The sequence below is a fragment of the Diadema setosum genome, chromosome 11 (genome assembly GCF_964275005.1).
Source record: "Diadema setosum chromosome 11, eeDiaSeto1, whole genome shotgun sequence".
Lineage (NCBI taxonomy): Eukaryota > Metazoa > Echinodermata > Echinoidea > Diadematoida > Diadematidae > Diadema > Diadema setosum.
In genome coordinates, this window is record NC_092695.1 from 16,357,375 (window position 1) to 16,373,969 (window position 16,595).

The following is a 16,595-nucleotide window of genomic DNA, read 5'->3' on the forward strand; positions in this document are numbered from 1 at the left end:
TTCAACCACTTCAGACCCTAGTGCATTGGTTTTCAACCGTATCAGGGCAATTACCCCCTGAGGGCAATTACTCCCCAGCTAAATACTGGTCAGATATAAGGTTAGAGTAAAGATTAGGGTTAGGGATAGATTTATGCTTAGAGTTTGGGTAAGGGTTAGGATTAGGTTCTGGATTAGGATTAGGGTTAGGGTTAGAGTCAGGGTAATTGCCCTAGACTCATTTTCAACAGTCCTGTCAGTAGGATGAGATGGAAATGATGATGTACATGTACATTTTGCTAAAAAATCTCATTTAAATCTGTACACAGGAGTCAACTTAATAGTTGAAGGGTGTCATCTCAGGTTTGATCATAAACCACTTAAGTTCAAGTTTGTCAATGCCAACAGTATAATATGTGCACTGTTAACATGGTGCCAAAAGGGTTAAAAAGGCACAAACGAGAAGGTTTTCTTCTCATACACTCTGTGTCTGTGATCCAGCCACATGGGCTCATGGGAGATATGCTCTTCTGTTGCACATTGCAGGATACCTTTGTTGTACAGACCCTTGGCTCCCTGAGTGCTTTCTCAGTGGGCGTCGGTGGGGAGCTACAGGCCAAGCTAGCCCGGAAGTGCCTGCTAGCCTACGGTGACCCAATGCCTGGAGGGGACAAGGACTCCAAGGACCCAGAGGAGATAGGTAAGTTGGGCAAATGTGTTCTCTTCCTCATCAAATATAATGCTACGTGGATATAACAAAAAGTAAAGAATTCAAAAAAATTATCCTGCCAATATGGATGCATTAGAAGCCCTCAAGCCACTCTAACATATTCTTTGTAACCCCTTAACTATATGGAATGTGTATCGAGTGATGTCATTGTTACCTAACTGCTTTTTTCCTGCTTGATTGGTGACTCAGTCATAGGTTCACCTTTGTAAATCATATTCTAAGCAAGCTCATGTTTGTCAAGGCTTTGGACTTGTGCTTGGAATGTACTAAGGTTAATTCAGGCTGTATACCTGATATTGCATACTGATTTTTCACATGTGAATTGGACTTGTGTCACTTCTCTCAGATCCAGGTGTGAATGAGGAGGTGACGATGGTTGGAGCAGGCAAAGAGTTTTCAATTCTCAGGAGCAACTCAGGAAAGGTGATCATCCCTCCGATTTCCTTCACCCAGATTATTGTATAAGCTGTTATTTTTGCGAGGGTTTAATTATTGCGAATTTCGCGAATCACAGTTTGATCGTGAATTTAGCAACACGCAAAAATGTTTCCATGCGCTAGGTTAATAATGCATTAATAATGATTTAGCGTCGGTGTCATTTCGCGAAAACAACATCTCGCGAAAATGGCTGTGACCTCTGCTTTAGCGAAAATATCTGTACGCGAATATAACAGCTTATACAGTACATGGCACTGGTGTGCATTTCAGAGGGTCCTATGATGGTGTCAATGAGAATGAATGCATTTCTGTAGTAATATCAGTAATGGACTCTTGAAGTGCATGAAGGTTTTTTGTATTGTTCCCCCATCAGGGTGATAAGCACTCCAACATGAAATAAAAAAAAAAAAAAATAGTAGTCCACCTCTCATATCAGTTTTTTTTTCCCCAGACTTGATCCTTCAGATACAAAATGAAATGTACACATGTATCTCCCTCTTGATTTTCTTCACTATTATAATTTTGTTAATAAGTATGCTCTTTGGTGTAAATTCCCATAAGTTATGTTGCATTATTCAATCAGCAATGTTTTGTACCTTGTGAAAACAAAGGAGCCAGCCTTAAATCTGAACTTTGTTGTTTTCAAAATTTTATTGAATAGAAATGAATAGTGCAGAATGACACTATAACCAGGAATGTATCTTGTTCTCCCTCCCTTCAATCATGTTGATGACAGATATACTTCATGGGGAAGTCCCAGAGTCTGGGTATCAAGCAGCTGGTCACCCAGGGCGTGAGCCGATGGTCAGAGCTGCCCATTTCGCGCTCCCCCAGCATCGTCCAGTGCAGCATCGGGCACGACGGCCACCATGTGGTCATGCTAACAGATGAAGGGTGCACATACTTTGCTGGTACTGCCCGCAAGGGGGAGGATGGTGATCAAGGTGAGGAAATTCTATATATTTCTTTTTTTTTTTCTCCCAATGAAATTTTTCTCCCAATGAAATGATGATGATGATGATGATGATGATGATGATGATGATGATGATGATGATGATGATGATGTGGTCTTCTTTAGCCAGGGTAGCCTCTTCAGTGTTGCCACTGTTCTACCAGAGGGCCCTGCCATTAATATTACCCTAGCCTTGCCAGGTACCATTTATACATGTAGGTGGAGAGGGCCATGGTGGGTAGAACAATATTGTCCAAGAACATAGGCACTTGACAGGATTCAAACTTGAGGCTCTGTAATTTAACGTCAAGAGTTTTATACACTATGCCACAATGCACCCACATACAGCTGTAATATTCATTCTACTGTGTCACATGTATGTCACTCTATAAATAAATATCCCAGTTGTTAAGCTGAGTTGAATTTATTAACAACAAACATATTAACATGAATACAAGAATACACAGTGTACGCATTTGCATGAGCATGCGAGTATGACAATATGAATACAATAAACAAAGATATGTACAGATATAGATACATACATATGTAATGATCATACATACATGTTTTGAGACTGTCTTTTGTAGCAGATTGACCTGCACTGAAATGAATCATATATATAGGAGTGGCAGTGACATATCTATGATGCATATGGCAAACATGGTATCATTCTGTCACTTCATGTGTTTGCTGCCCCCAGTGAAGGGACGGAGGCAGATGAAACCCAGCAAGCCGGTCAAGATGCTCCGGCTGGACGGCAAATACGCTGTCCACTCTGCCTGCAACAACGGCAGCACCGCTGTGGTCACTCGGGAAGGGGAGCTCTACCTCTTTGGCAAGGATGTCCAGAACACAGAAGCCTCAACGGGTATGTTTATGGACATGACATTTCAGGGTCTCTATTTAGGTGAAGTCACTGTCCTCTAGCTGTTGGGAACACTTCAGTAAAGTTACTCAGATTTTGTAATGGCTATATCAGTGGGATTATAAATACATGCAGATTTAGAAGCTGGAAAAAGTTTTATATTGAAAGGGAATGTTGTGGGAAAAGTTGAGTTGGTATGTTCATTACCATTGTACCTAGGTACAAAATTAGCAAAAAGCATCACCATCTTTTGACATGATGAGTATTGTAAAAAAGGACTGTCTTGACTTCCATCATTTACGTGGATGGATTTAGAACTTCCAATTGTGATGAGTCGTGTACGTATGATTTCAAAGCTGAAAATCTCCTCTTCCAGAATTTGAACATAACTGAAAAAGAGATCTTATCTGAAAGGTCATTGAAGATCGTAGTGTTCTCTCTAAACCAGTGATATGGATGTTAAAGTGTATGACAATATGTTATAGTGAATTAGATAATTTCTTCTTTTTTTTTCAGCACATTCATCATTTAGTTAAATTTTTGAGATGTTTGTCTTTAAGCATATTTTCTCAAATCCAAAGAATGTCGTCAGATCATAGAATGACATGTTGTATTTCTCACTGACATTCAAGGGGCCATAATTGTCTTAATTTTGGTCTGGTTTCTTTTAAGTTTTCATTGATTTGTTGTCTCTGTTTCACATGCTGAACTGAATTTAGCTCCCCACAGTGTTCTCTCCAGCATGAAATGATATTCCTTAGGGTCTGCAAACCAGAGGTTTCTGAGGGTAACCAGTCTGTTTTATATTTGTCGGTGTAACAGGTCTGGTCACAGATTTGAAGGGTGTGCCCATCAAGGAGGTGGCCCTGGGCAAGGCACACGTGTGTGCCCTGACCACCAGTGGCCAGCTCTACACGTTTGGTATCAGCAACAAGGGCCAGTGTGGCAGGGGGGCTCTGCCTGGACAACCGGTCAAGGACGGTACGTTAACAGAGTGAATCCATATCAAGTTTGTGTCATATTAACGTATCCATATATCAGTATCATTTAGAAACTTTTCCTGTTGCTATTTATCAATTTATTGCCCAAATTTTGATCACATATTCTGGCTGCACATATTATGTATCAATTAGCAAACAAATCTTTTTTGGCATGAACATTTATCAAATTGTTAACAAGTCTTCATTTTTTTTCCCCCCAAGATGCTGGCTGCTTTGTGTAAACAAAGTTGGTTACATTACTTTTCCTTGTTTCACCAAAGAGACTTGATCTGTGATATTCATATTATTTTTCATTGTAATAAAACATATAGGGGCCATGGCTGAAGGAGCTGCCATAGCAACAGAGGAAGATGTTGAGGAGGAGGAGGTGGAGAAAGAAGAGGAGCCGTGCCAGCATGAATGGGTGACGGACCAGTGCATGATGTGCACCTCTTGTGGAGAGTGTACTGGGTATGGGGCCAGTTGTATCAGGAGTCAGCGCCCAGGAAGGAGACCTGGCATGTGAGTTAGAGGGTTCTTGATGGTATGGAGATGTGCTCATGTGACCTCCTGTAGCAGAATTGTCCCCCATGTTAAACGTTTGGTGTATATGGAGTGTCCTGTGAGTCATAGGCATGTAGCACTGTTTTTATTGAAGACATAAAAGCCACTTATAGAATGATTTGTGATTAACCAACAAGAGTAACTTTGTATGTGCAGAGTACTCATGGACATTGGGATATACATAATACTAGACTGACCCCCTTTTTAATAACCACCTTGATTTGAATGAGTGCATAAAAAACTGAGAAGCACTCTGAGAGCACAGACCTCCGCCAAGCTTGCAGCCCATTTCCACCACTGATCTTGTTCTTCCATAGAGATATCAGTGATTTCCACCCATACGTACTTATAGCCTTGTGTGCTGAAAGTCGCCCAATTTCCCAATATAGAAGCCTTTGTTACGTCATAAACCCTCAGCTGCATGGCGCGCCTCGCCCTAGTAGAAACTACATGTAAACCTCAAATATGCGCAGCCTGAACTCCCAAGTTCATTGACCCTACCTGCCAAAATATCAAAAATCCTTCATAAATTCCCCCAAAATTCTCGGATCACTACCAAAAGTTAATCGTTTGTTACTTGTGTCATTCTTAACCTTTCCTGCAAGTTTCATCCCAATCCGTTAACTACTTTTTGAGTTATTCTGCACACGGACAAACTAACTAACTAACCAACTAAGGAACGAACGAACAAACAAACGGTAATGAAAACATAACTTCCTCCCTTGGCGGAGGTAAAAATATATATATAGTCTATGTTTCGTTGGTTGAGAATAATAAGGGCGTTAAGTTGCCACTAGAGCCATAGCATCATGGCACCTTAACACCCTTATCATTCTCAACTGACAATTTCGGGTGTTTTGTGTGTCTCCCAGTGCCAGAAGTGCTCGTCATTGCTGATGGATGTTTAAACAAATTTTGTCATGTTAATTCCTGTTCTCATATCTATATATTCCTTGGTTTGAAGGTGTTGGCTAGTGTATCATTATTAAATCATCTTTTCTGTTATCTGTTGCCTGTTCCTTCAGGATATGTGGGTGTGGATCTGGAGATGCTGGCTGTCGCAAGTGTGGTATATGCGCTGCCTGCAGTGGCGAGGGTGGAGGGGCGGGCGCAAACAATGTACAGGGTAACAATGGCCGCCGAGGGGGCAACATCGTCATGATGGGCAACGGCGCCCCCAATGACTGGCTGGGTCACCTGCGGGACGCCTTCATCCGACGGAAGGTGCACCACCGCCAGCTGGACTGGGTGCTCGGGAAGGAGAAGGCAAAAGGTATGAGAGGGTATGAAAGTGGGATGGAAAGTTTGTCTTGCAATGATCAGTGACTTCCTCGCTCTAAGACAGAAAGTTTGAAGAAATACTAGTGACACCCCAGTTGGTTGAGAAATATTTTGAGTGAGAGTTTTGTGTGTGTTCTAGTCCAGAGTTTGGTCCTTGTGGTTTGAAAGGACATGTTGAAATGTAATCCTTACCTGGTACTTAAACAACAGATTGGAAGTTGAGTCAGCTGAGTGACAACGCTACATTTTGTGGCACATTCCCGTGTCACCTCAGCTTGACTCCAAATATGGGTATAACAGTATGAGCTGATCTAGGGGGAATTCCCCTGTATTCTGCAGGGGATTCCCCCCAAAGCTGTATTGTATCCCATTTTGGCATGCTTCCACAGAGCAAGAATGGGTCTCTCTGATTTGGCAGCAAAGTTCTTGCTGACTGAATTCGTTCAACCTGTACATTCTAACTTTTTATCATGGAGAAAGATCAGAAGTTTGGGCTTCTGATTTGGTTGCCAGAATATCCAGAGCTAGTTTATCTAATCTCTATTTTTATCTCCTTTTTTTTTTTTTGTTGTATTTTTGAGGGGGGCATTTTTTTCCTCTTACCGAAATTAGCCCTCTTACGGCATTCCATTTCTAATGTCAAAAATTCTTGATGTACTATTATATGTATATGCCTAACGTTGTCATCAATGGAGGAGTAAAATTACTAGATTATATTAGTTTTGGTCAGTCTCTCGCACACACACACACACACACACAAAAGGTCCTTGTCTTCAGTTTATGTCTTATGTTGTTTAAAACAAACACAAAATATATGCTGTCAATCATTTTGACTTGTCAGAGTGCTCATGTTGTTTCATTCAATAAGGACTTTAGTCAAAGGACAGCTTTTTGTACTTGAGAGCATGTAAATTGCAGAATATATATTACTTTCAATATCAGGAAGTTTGGGTAAGAAAAAAAAAAGGTTGTGGCGTATGTTTTGACATGAAAAAGATTTTGTCCTTTGTGAATGAAAAAGGCACTGAAACTTCCACAAGACAAGCTGAGGTGAGGGTCTTATACTTCTCAGATGATTTGTCTATTTTCTGTCTTTGTGCTTTGTTTTGTTTCTGCAAGATGAAGGGAGCAACAGTGGGGATGACAAGGAGCCAGAGAGGGACTTTGGAAAGCATGTCATCCACCCCCCTGGACAGGTCACAATTGGAACGGGCCAGTCACCAGTCAAGCAAGTAACATGCGGACTCCACCATTCAGGTGAGTAAGGGGGGAGGGTTCACTTTGAGCTCATGGAATATTAAAATGTTTTGACAGTCATTATGGCAAGAATGTAAATGCAATAATGGAACCAGGACAACCATTTACATTTGTGTGTTAGATAAGGAAAAACTGTGCAAAATCCTACTCCTGGCAACATAACAATCAGCATTTTGAAATGCACTATGGTTGGTTGGTTGGTGAGTTATTATTTGTGTCATCAATGTGCATTCATATTGACAGGGTCTGTTCGTAGTGATGAGGTGATCTCACATTTTCATGTCCCTATTATTTGCTTCCCCAAATGTGTATGAGAAAAATATTGTTAGGGGAAAAAATTATTTTAAATTGCATTACACTGGTAGTAATATTTACTTCATGACCATCAGTAGTGATTAAAACTTTGCTGTATGTGATGAAAAGTGACATGAATTACTTGGAAAATACTCTTTTCATTGTTTGAAGCCCTTCTTTGAAATTAAAGAAATAATATATCAGCTGTGATTTTTACATTATCTTTGAGAATGACATACTAAGGTTTTTTGAAACAATAGAAAATAGCTGTTCAACTTTCATGACTTACCTGGAAAATGCCAATAATATGATGTTAAAAGGATGATACTGAAGTGAGTGAAAAGTAGTAGAATCATCATATTAATTTACTACTGTTTGTTTTTTTATTTCATTTGACATTTGACAGTGGTTTTACTGGAGAATGGAGAGGTGTATACCTTTGGTCTGGGGAACCATGGCCAGCTTGGACAGAGAGACTCGGCAAACAGGTTAGCTGAAGATCTTTTTTTCCATGTTGCCATGACACTACTTTTTTTTTGGGGGGGGGGGGTGGAGGGGGTGGTGGAGATGTTGATTTGCTTTAAGTAAAAGACACAGAAACTGCGGGCTCAAGGGCAAAAGTATATCTTTATGTGTTTTGTTGTGGGGATGGGTAGAAAGGTAATAACATTGGTTTTAAGGTAAAGTTGGCAAAGTGCTCATATATGGGAAAAATTTGTCCCAGAGTGTTTCTACTTGTTTTTATTTTCATTTTTGTTGTGTTTGTGTTGTTGTTTTTTTTTTCTGCATAGCAGCGCACTGAATTAATCTGTTTGTGGAAAGTAAGTCACCTCTATTGTGTTTAAAAGTTTTCCCCTCTGGAAACCTTGTTATGTTTGTAGTATTCATGATGTTTATTCCTGTGAGCAGTCTTCCAACCCCAAGCATGCTGGTATAGAGTAATAAAGTCCTTTTGGGATTGGCTACACAATGATAGGCATGACAGAGGGTTTCTTATAGGTATATATCAAAATATGAATTTCGGCTGTAAAGTCTCTTCGTAATTTTATCCTAAACTCTCTTGGTCATCCAGGGCCACTCCGGTCAAGGTTGGAGTGGACGAGAAGATCACCCAAGTGGCGGCTGGCAGCAATCACACCGTCCTCCTATCGGAGGGTGGTACTGTCTTCACCTGTGGCAGCTTTCAGGTAGACATGACATGACTACATTGATGATGGGAAAAGGTGATGGGGATGCTGGTGATGGTGGTGGTGGTGGTGGTGATGGTAATGCTGATAGTAGTAGTAGTGGTTTTCATGAAATGATGTTGATGGTGGCACTGGTGAAGTAAATTTGGGAGGATGATTGGTATGTTTGTTGTGATGATACTTTGTGTTTTGTGTAGCATAGCAGTGATGGTTGTTAACTAATGCTGTTAGTGTGGTGATTGTAATGTTCTTTGTAATGTTTAGTCTTGATGATGGTTGTTGCCATGGTTACAGCAGTGATAATGGGAGGCCTGTTTACTATAATCATGATAGTAATATCCACTACATGTAGTGTATGTGAAATATGTGTCGTAGCATTGATGCCTTAATTATTTTGAATTATCACAGTTTATCATCAAATCATTTTCATTTCATGTCTCTTTGCATATGCAAGGTTGGTTTGGCTAGGTTTTGTACTTATGAAGACTGATTTCTGCTTCACCCATCCTCCATTCTCTTTCAGAAAGGACAGCTGTGTCGGCCGGTGCAAGAAGAGAATAATGCTGCTGGTGCCATGTCCCACACAGTGCCCGCCCCCATCCCTTCCCTGGGGGCGCGGCACAGCAAGCGGGCCACCTGGGTAGGGGCATCGGGTGACCACACCTTCATCAAGGTGGACGAGGCCCTGATCAGCCCCAAGATGCTGGCAGACTCTCTCGTCTTTGCTAGTCAAGAAGAAATAGGTACCAAGAGTTTCCATAACTTCTGAATTATGGTCATTACCGTTCAAAGCATACATTGCCCACATCACTGTCATCTAAAGATCACATGAGATTTATGTAATGCATAAGTCATTGTAGCTGTTGCTAGAAATGTAATTGGTACTGAGTTTTCAAAGATGATTGAATCTCATCCATGCTAGTGATCATGCACAGGTCCTTGTAAACCCACATTATTTTGTGTGTTGCCCAGAATTTGAGATATTAAATGTATTATGCTTGTGGGGTAGCAATTCAAAAAACAGACCAACAAACTTCATTGTGTTCTTGCCATGAACTGGCATCAGCTTGGTTGGCAGTGCCACTGCCAGGTGAACAGTAGGTAACAAGTTCAAATCTGGTTCTGGCTTGTATCTTTTCCAGTAGATCTACTATAACACAGATCAAACATGCAGTCAATAGCAAATAAACCCAACACGTAATTGCAGATTTTCTGCACACACACACACACAGATGGTGTGGTCATGTGTTTGATCCACCCTTTAAAACTTCTGAGCCATGCTCCTCTCTGTATTCACACATAGCGGTCATTGTGAAATGGAGACTGCAGTTTGCTGCATAAGGAGTTCCTTTTGCACAGCTGTCACAATATTTATGATAATGAAGAGTTTTTTGAAGATTATGTAAACATTGCTGCAAATATAATTCTTGTCAATTATGAGTGTATTCTACTTTTTTAATTTCCTCTTCTTTGCCTTTGTTTCCATTGGGATAATCAGAAGAATAAATGTTGAGTGTTTTATAACTATGGGTTTCATGTATCTCCAGGTATCATCATGAGATATTTTACAGTTGTGATCCTGTGTTTTTGTTGTTGTCAGGTATTCTTCCCAATGACGAGACAATTACATCGGTGAAGTGTCTGATGCTGAATCGCAAAGATGGCGCCTGCACCAGCTTCACTGGCGTGGACCAGGCCCAGCTCAGGGGCTGTAGCATCTGTTTAGATCCACTCTACAACGTGCTCTGGAGGTAATCCATAATTCTATTCCTCATCTCAAATGAGCATCCTGTGGATGCCAATTTCTAAAGAGGTTTTCATCATTGTATGTTGCAGTATTTGCAGCCTTGATTTGTGTGGCTGTTAGAACGCAACCTATCACTTGGGAGCATTTATGTATTTATATATTGTTGTTGCTGTTTTTGCTGTAAGTATGATTAGCACAAGTTGCAGTGATTGCAAACTTTTTTTTTTTTTTTTTTTTTTTTTAAATGGGCTCAAGCAGACTCTGTACAGTACCATCTTATGACATTTGAATGTGGTTTGCAGTAGACTGGGTTACTTGGATATTCAAATTTATGTACACCTTTTTATTGTCAGTTGTTTGTTACAATTGGAAAAAATTGCTCAAATTTGGTTCAACAAAGGAACAATTAATCCATGCAAACTGGATTTAAAGTATTGAGGGAGTAACTGATTGTTAGTGTAGCTGTCCATGTTTCTCAAGGGTCATAAAACTTTATATTTCAGTTTAAAATGAATCTCATTATAATATCTGAATATTGAATCTGAATACTACATAATTTTGTTTCTTTCATGCATCTTATTCTCTGTATCTGAACTAACTCTCCGCCCCCTCCCCATCTCCCACTCAGTTACAACCCACTGCTGCACCAGATCCAGTGCTATAACATCCTGAAGACCGGTATCACCTGCCCCGCCATCCTCCCCAACACACCACCCGCTGCATCCATCCTCTCACCCCAGCTGGCCCTGCCCTCCACCCCGCACGTCCCCATGGAGGGGGCCCACATCGCCCTCCACGTGCTGGCCTGCCTGGACTCACTGACCGCCAGCCGCGAGGCCGGACTGACCATCGTTGAGTCCGAGGCGCAGGTCCAGAGTGTGGCCAAAGTATACACCAAAGATGACTTCAGTATTGTCAATCGCTTTGAAGGTGAAGAGTCTGTGCTAACCCTGTCTCTCTGTTTTAGATTTGATAAAGTTTCATATAGTTACTACATGGTAACCTAGTACCCATATTGGCAATTAGTGGTATTCTTCTCACCAAATACTCAGTGAGACACCACAAGGGCACTCCTAAGTGGCAGCTTCCATTACATAACTCAGTGGGGTTGGGGCAGTCTTATTTAAGGGAGAAGTCATTCTGAATTGAAATGACCAATTTGATAGACATGACACTGCATCTGATTGGTGCCCACAATTTTACATTTCCCATTGAAATGTAACATTTTTTCTCACGGTGATTTGAAAGCCAGAGGAAATCAAAGGAGTGTACACATTCTGTCAGCAGTGCAGAACTATACGTTACAAGTGCCCAATTGCAGATGACCAGTTTCTATGAGCTGTGAATTATATTTTGGATTTGTGTACCTTTTACATTAACGTAATACAGGCTTCAGGATAAAGCAATAAAGCAATATAAATATGTTGAGCAACACTAGATGATTATGAAGAAGAATTTAACACACAAAAAAGATAAGAAAATATGAATGACAAGGTTACCAGAGAGCAGGAATTTTTCTTCCAAGGTCCGCATCTTGCACTAGTGTCTGTTTTACTCATAATTTTCATATGGTCATCCATTTATTTAGGCTACGGAGGAGGTTGGGGCTACTCGGGTCACTCAGTGGAAGCGGTACGGTTCTGCCCCGACACGGATGTCCTGCTGGGTGGCTTCGGCCTCTTTGGTGGGAGAGGAGAGTACAGTGCCAAAATCAAGGTGCGTGACTCAGAACTATTAAAAGGCACTGTATTGATATCATGGTGGCTCAATTAAAAAAGAATTGTAAAACCTCCCTGACTGAGCTGTATAGTGATATTCAAATGGATGAAGAAACACTCAAGCATGCACAAGTTTTTGAAAATTATGCTCTCTTAAGATACCTGTGAAGAAATATCACCTACTTGCAATCTGTTTCTAGAATTGTTTACTTTAACATCTGTCTGGGGAGAATTTATAGCTTGTTTGATTTACTCACTCACAAAGTGTCACTTTTTGAAGCCTGTGACTTCTCTTTCCTGCTGAGATTTTTTCATAGTTTCATTTTTCACACAATAACAGAGACGAGTTGTATGAAGAACAATACAGCTAAGATTTGTCAAACTAGAAACATTGCTAAGTGCTGTTGTTAATCCTCTCAAGAGACATTCTCCTTGTCTATTTGGCAACTAAATAGTATGTGCATATTAAAAAAAAATGATAGTAAGTGCAATTATAACATCAATTGTAGTGGATGCTACTGTGTTGAATTGTCCAGATCATCCTTGTATGGGAAATAAAGATCTTCATTATGTAGTAGTACTAGAAGTGGGCACAGATGAAATTGATGATGTTTGGTGTCTTTCTACTTATTTCTACTTTCATGAGTTTGTCTTGAGGAAGGTGACGTACACATCTTCATACATTGAGGGGATTGAAAGCCTTTGGTCCTGTGGTAGATTCAAGACATAACACGAACATATATATGCACCTTGAGCATGTTAGTTATGTGGAATTGGCACATAATAAGTACCCTGTATTATTATTATATGATTTGAAACTACATTGTGTGTATAAGAGAATGACCAGCTGTTTGTTGAGAAACTGAAGATCTATAAGTTACTTATTTGAGGACTTTTGTTTTCCCTATAAATGAAGGTGTACGATCTGGGGCCCAAAGGAGGTGAATATGAGTTGGACGGTGAGCTGTTGGGGGAGAGCGATGACATCACGTTTGACTGTGGAGCAAGGTGAGTTCCTGGGAAGTCCTTTGACCCTTGTGGAAAGGCATCAATTGTTTTTAAATTGTTTCCCAAAGACACAAGTGACAGGTGGTGCCAATGTCCTCGAATACTATTGTTTTAGATGTCACTAAACATGATGGCCTTGACCATGTGAAATGAGCAACCTTGGGAAGTGTCTTGACTGACACAGAAATTCAAGGTTATTCCCTCTAAAAATATTAAAATATATATAAGAAATCATCAAGTATAAGCTTTTTTTTTTAGGACACTCCAGAGGTATGGTACTACTAGTGACCAGCACATTGCCTGAAAGTGTATGTTTAAGCTCAAAGACAAATCAACAGATGGTGTTCAGATACCCGTAGTGGTGAGAGTTGTGGACACTAATGTGTCATTTGTTGAATTTGATTGATTGTTCCAGCAAGTTTCATTATCTTAGCCCTGTCTACCTATTTCTCTTTGACACTGTAGAGAAAAGTTCCCCATCCTGTTTGAGGATCCAGTCCCACTAGTTGCAGGAAACTGGTATGTGGCTTGGGCCAGGGTCAATGGTCCCAGCAGTGATTGCGGCTCCAATGGTCAAGGAACGGTCACCTCAGAAGACCAGTAAGTTTAACCCTAAAGGGGCCGGGCTTTTTTGGCTATGCTCAGACCGGGGGGGGGGGGCGGATTCCGCCCCCCCTGAGATCTCGGCCATCGGTGGTGCGATCGCGATGAAATTTTGCATGCGTGAGACCCGCGTCATAATCTACAAGATTGTGTCATAAGATTTTTTGAAACAATCAATTTCTAATTTTAATTAATTAATTATGCAAATTAAGCTCAAGGTGATATTTTAGCTTAATTAAAAGCATTGAGTCTAATTTTTGATCTGTAAATCTGTTTTAGCATATTCAACAATTGTACATCACAAAAACTTCCAAAACTCATTTCAATTCTTATGTATTTTATTGTTTTCAGAATTTCTTATGTATTTCTTTGTTTTTCAACTTTTGTTTTTTCTCTGTTTTTTCATTGGAAATTGTCACTGACCACTTTTCTACCATAATTAGCACAAAATTAATCAATGAAAGTGATTAATTGTAAAAATAATCAGGTTTTTATGCCTTTCATGACAGAGCACTGTTTTCCATAGGAAATGTACACAAAATCACAAAATTGTGCCCGTTTTGGAGCGACATTCCGTCACAAAAATGGGCGTGGCTTCGCAAAAGTATGCGCGGACGTTGCAAATTTGGTCTCAAAAGTTGCGCGAGACTTGAACGAAGAAAGTCAAGAAGCCTCGCGATGAGGCCTTCTCGCGTTACAGAATTATAGCGCGAAACGTCGAGGGGGGGGTGGATTCCGCCCCCCCCCCCGGCCCTTTTAGGGTTAAAACCTCTTTAGCTGTTTTATCTCATCTTAAAACCATACAAAAGCATTGTAGATGTTGCTCATTTACTGCTTTGAATATTTTAGCATTGATGCCTGAGTTTGTTGATGATACACCTGTATTACAAATTCATATGAATTTGACAAGAGTGAATTCAATTATTTCATGTGGTTGATTGTGTAAAAAAGCTGTACTCCTTAGTAACTTTGATTAGCCACTTTGTAAAAACTTTCTGTAACAATTTTTTAACTGTATGAGGTACATGAAACATATCAGTTATACTTTGCTGGAAATTATAAGTTTGGCTGGCAAGTATTTCTCTTCTCATGCATTTGTTTTGTGTTGTATTATTGTGTGTCCTCAGAGTATCCTTCCAGTTCATGAGCTCCAAGAAGTCAAACAACGGTACTGACATCAACGCAGGACAAATACCTCAGATTTTATATAGGTGCGCTCAGACAGACACTGTCAACACTTCAATTTTGTAGTGATAAATGAACCTTTCCCTCTGAACTTCCTGTGCTTCATATTCCCATTGTTCTATCCCATTAAAAAAAAAAAAATAGTTGGTGGCATTGTTGATTGATTGATGCATTTCTTGTTCTGTCCTGAGATATCTAGTTAGAATGTGTATGCATGTGTGTGTTTATTTGTGTGGTACATAGTGTCCAGGTAGGGCACAGATGTTTGTGGGTTTGTTGTGTGTGCGTGTATTTGTGCGTGTCTGTATCCACATCCAATATTTTACCTTGCAAATGAAGGCTCTCAAAGATGAAGCTTCAAATAAAAATGATGTCATTGTTGGAATGATGTCATCATTTAAAGCCTTGGTGTAGTGTTGTGATGACAAAGATGTTTTTATATTCGTTCATTCTTCTCATTTTGTGACACTATCTGTCATGATTTCCACCAAGTAACTGATTATGCAGTTAAGATAAATTCCTATGAATTATGTGTTGTAACTTGTAACCCCCAATAGCAAAATATAAGAATCCAAGACTTTCATAATGAGAACCGCTCCTTATATGTATTTCTATATGTCCTCCTCATCTCTTTTCGTAGACTTCCTCAGCCAGATTCAAACAACTTCCGAGGGAAGAAGATCCAGGGTGACCCAGTCCACATCCTGTCTTCAGCTTTTAGTAGCTCCGTCTCACCGGTGAGATGCTTCCCTCTTGTGATTTAAGAAACGACTGACTAGAGATGGTGCAAGAAGATATGGAGTGATTTTGTTCATCTTATATTGGACACAAGATGTGATTTTGATCAAGCTTTTATTCTCTCATCATTGAAATTTGGTTGTAGCCGTACAAAAACAACAATTAACAATGAATGGCCATTTAGATGCTTTCATCAAATTGATATGCATGTACAACATACAAATGTTTTGTACAGAATTACTCTAATCCTCCAAATCATAAACAAGCAAAGTTTACTGAAATTGGCCTAGTATGAAAATCTAGTAAACGTTTCCTCTTTTAAAGTGGTAAGAAATCATCAAGCCTTTTATTTGTACACACACTCAAGTGTTTTAACTTTCATCAAAGCAAAAAAACTTTCATCAAAGGCATTACAAGTTGAATCCCATGGGAACTGCACTGTACTCCACAGTTTAGCAACAAAGTCTTCTCCCTGATGGTAATCCATCCACAGGAGGTGTTTGAGTCACTGCTGAAGCTCCTGAAGTGGAGCTGGCGCATGTTCCGGCAGAGTGTGGGTGAAGCCTTGGGGCTGAGGGATGGCCAGCAGACCGCTGCCCGGGGCGAGCTGGACCGGCTTGTCTACATTGCCACTGCTTGCCTGAGGCTACTCCGGAGCCATGTCTGTGAAATATATCCCAATCCAGGTAACGATGGGGTTGGAAAAGGGGAGGGGGGGAACTCCTGCAGATTGTAGAATAAGGTGGTATTCAAGGAGCATTGGTGCTGTCAGTTTCATATCAGTGGTTATATTTGAGGTAAAGGCACATATATATATTAAAGCCATGTTTTGGGATGAGGCAGTTTACAGAAGATATCCATGTAGCTTAATTGAAATATGTTGGATGTTTGTTTGTATCCTTAGTCATTCTATTTTTCTCTGTTGGCATACAGTGATATGTCATTTTGCAAACTGGTGGTCAATAACCCTTCTTTAAAACAACTGAACATTCTGTTAACATCAGGTAGGAGAGGATTTTTATGAAGCAAGAAGCTCTTTGAGGGCTATTTACTTGAAATAAAGCTC

General features: G+C 40.2%; 1 protein-coding gene across 1 annotated transcript in view; it reads left to right on the forward strand.

Moving 5' to 3' along the window:
* Positions 1-16,595, forward strand: part of LOC140235094 (E3 ubiquitin-protein ligase MYCBP2-like) — a 100,500-nt gene that overhangs the window by 42,044 nt on the left and 41,861 nt on the right. Inside the window, exons 10-28 of the mRNA XM_072315131.1 lie at positions 526-679; positions 1,056-1,132; positions 1,884-2,091; positions 2,803-2,970; positions 3,790-3,948; positions 4,280-4,469; positions 5,537-5,784; positions 6,912-7,049; positions 7,750-7,831; positions 8,416-8,530; positions 9,054-9,273; positions 10,131-10,281; positions 10,906-11,207; positions 11,866-11,993; positions 12,912-13,003; positions 13,469-13,603; positions 14,734-14,817; positions 15,432-15,528; positions 16,023-16,215. Of these exons, the coding sequence (XP_072171232.1) occupies positions 526-679; positions 1,056-1,132; positions 1,884-2,091; positions 2,803-2,970; positions 3,790-3,948; positions 4,280-4,469; positions 5,537-5,784; positions 6,912-7,049; positions 7,750-7,831; positions 8,416-8,530; positions 9,054-9,273; positions 10,131-10,281; positions 10,906-11,207; positions 11,866-11,993; positions 12,912-13,003; positions 13,469-13,603; positions 14,734-14,817; positions 15,432-15,528; positions 16,023-16,215 (2,941 nt within the window). The remainder of the gene's footprint in view (positions 1-525; positions 680-1,055; positions 1,133-1,883; positions 2,092-2,802; positions 2,971-3,789; positions 3,949-4,279; positions 4,470-5,536; positions 5,785-6,911; positions 7,050-7,749; positions 7,832-8,415; positions 8,531-9,053; positions 9,274-10,130; positions 10,282-10,905; positions 11,208-11,865; positions 11,994-12,911; positions 13,004-13,468; positions 13,604-14,733; positions 14,818-15,431; positions 15,529-16,022; positions 16,216-16,595) is intronic.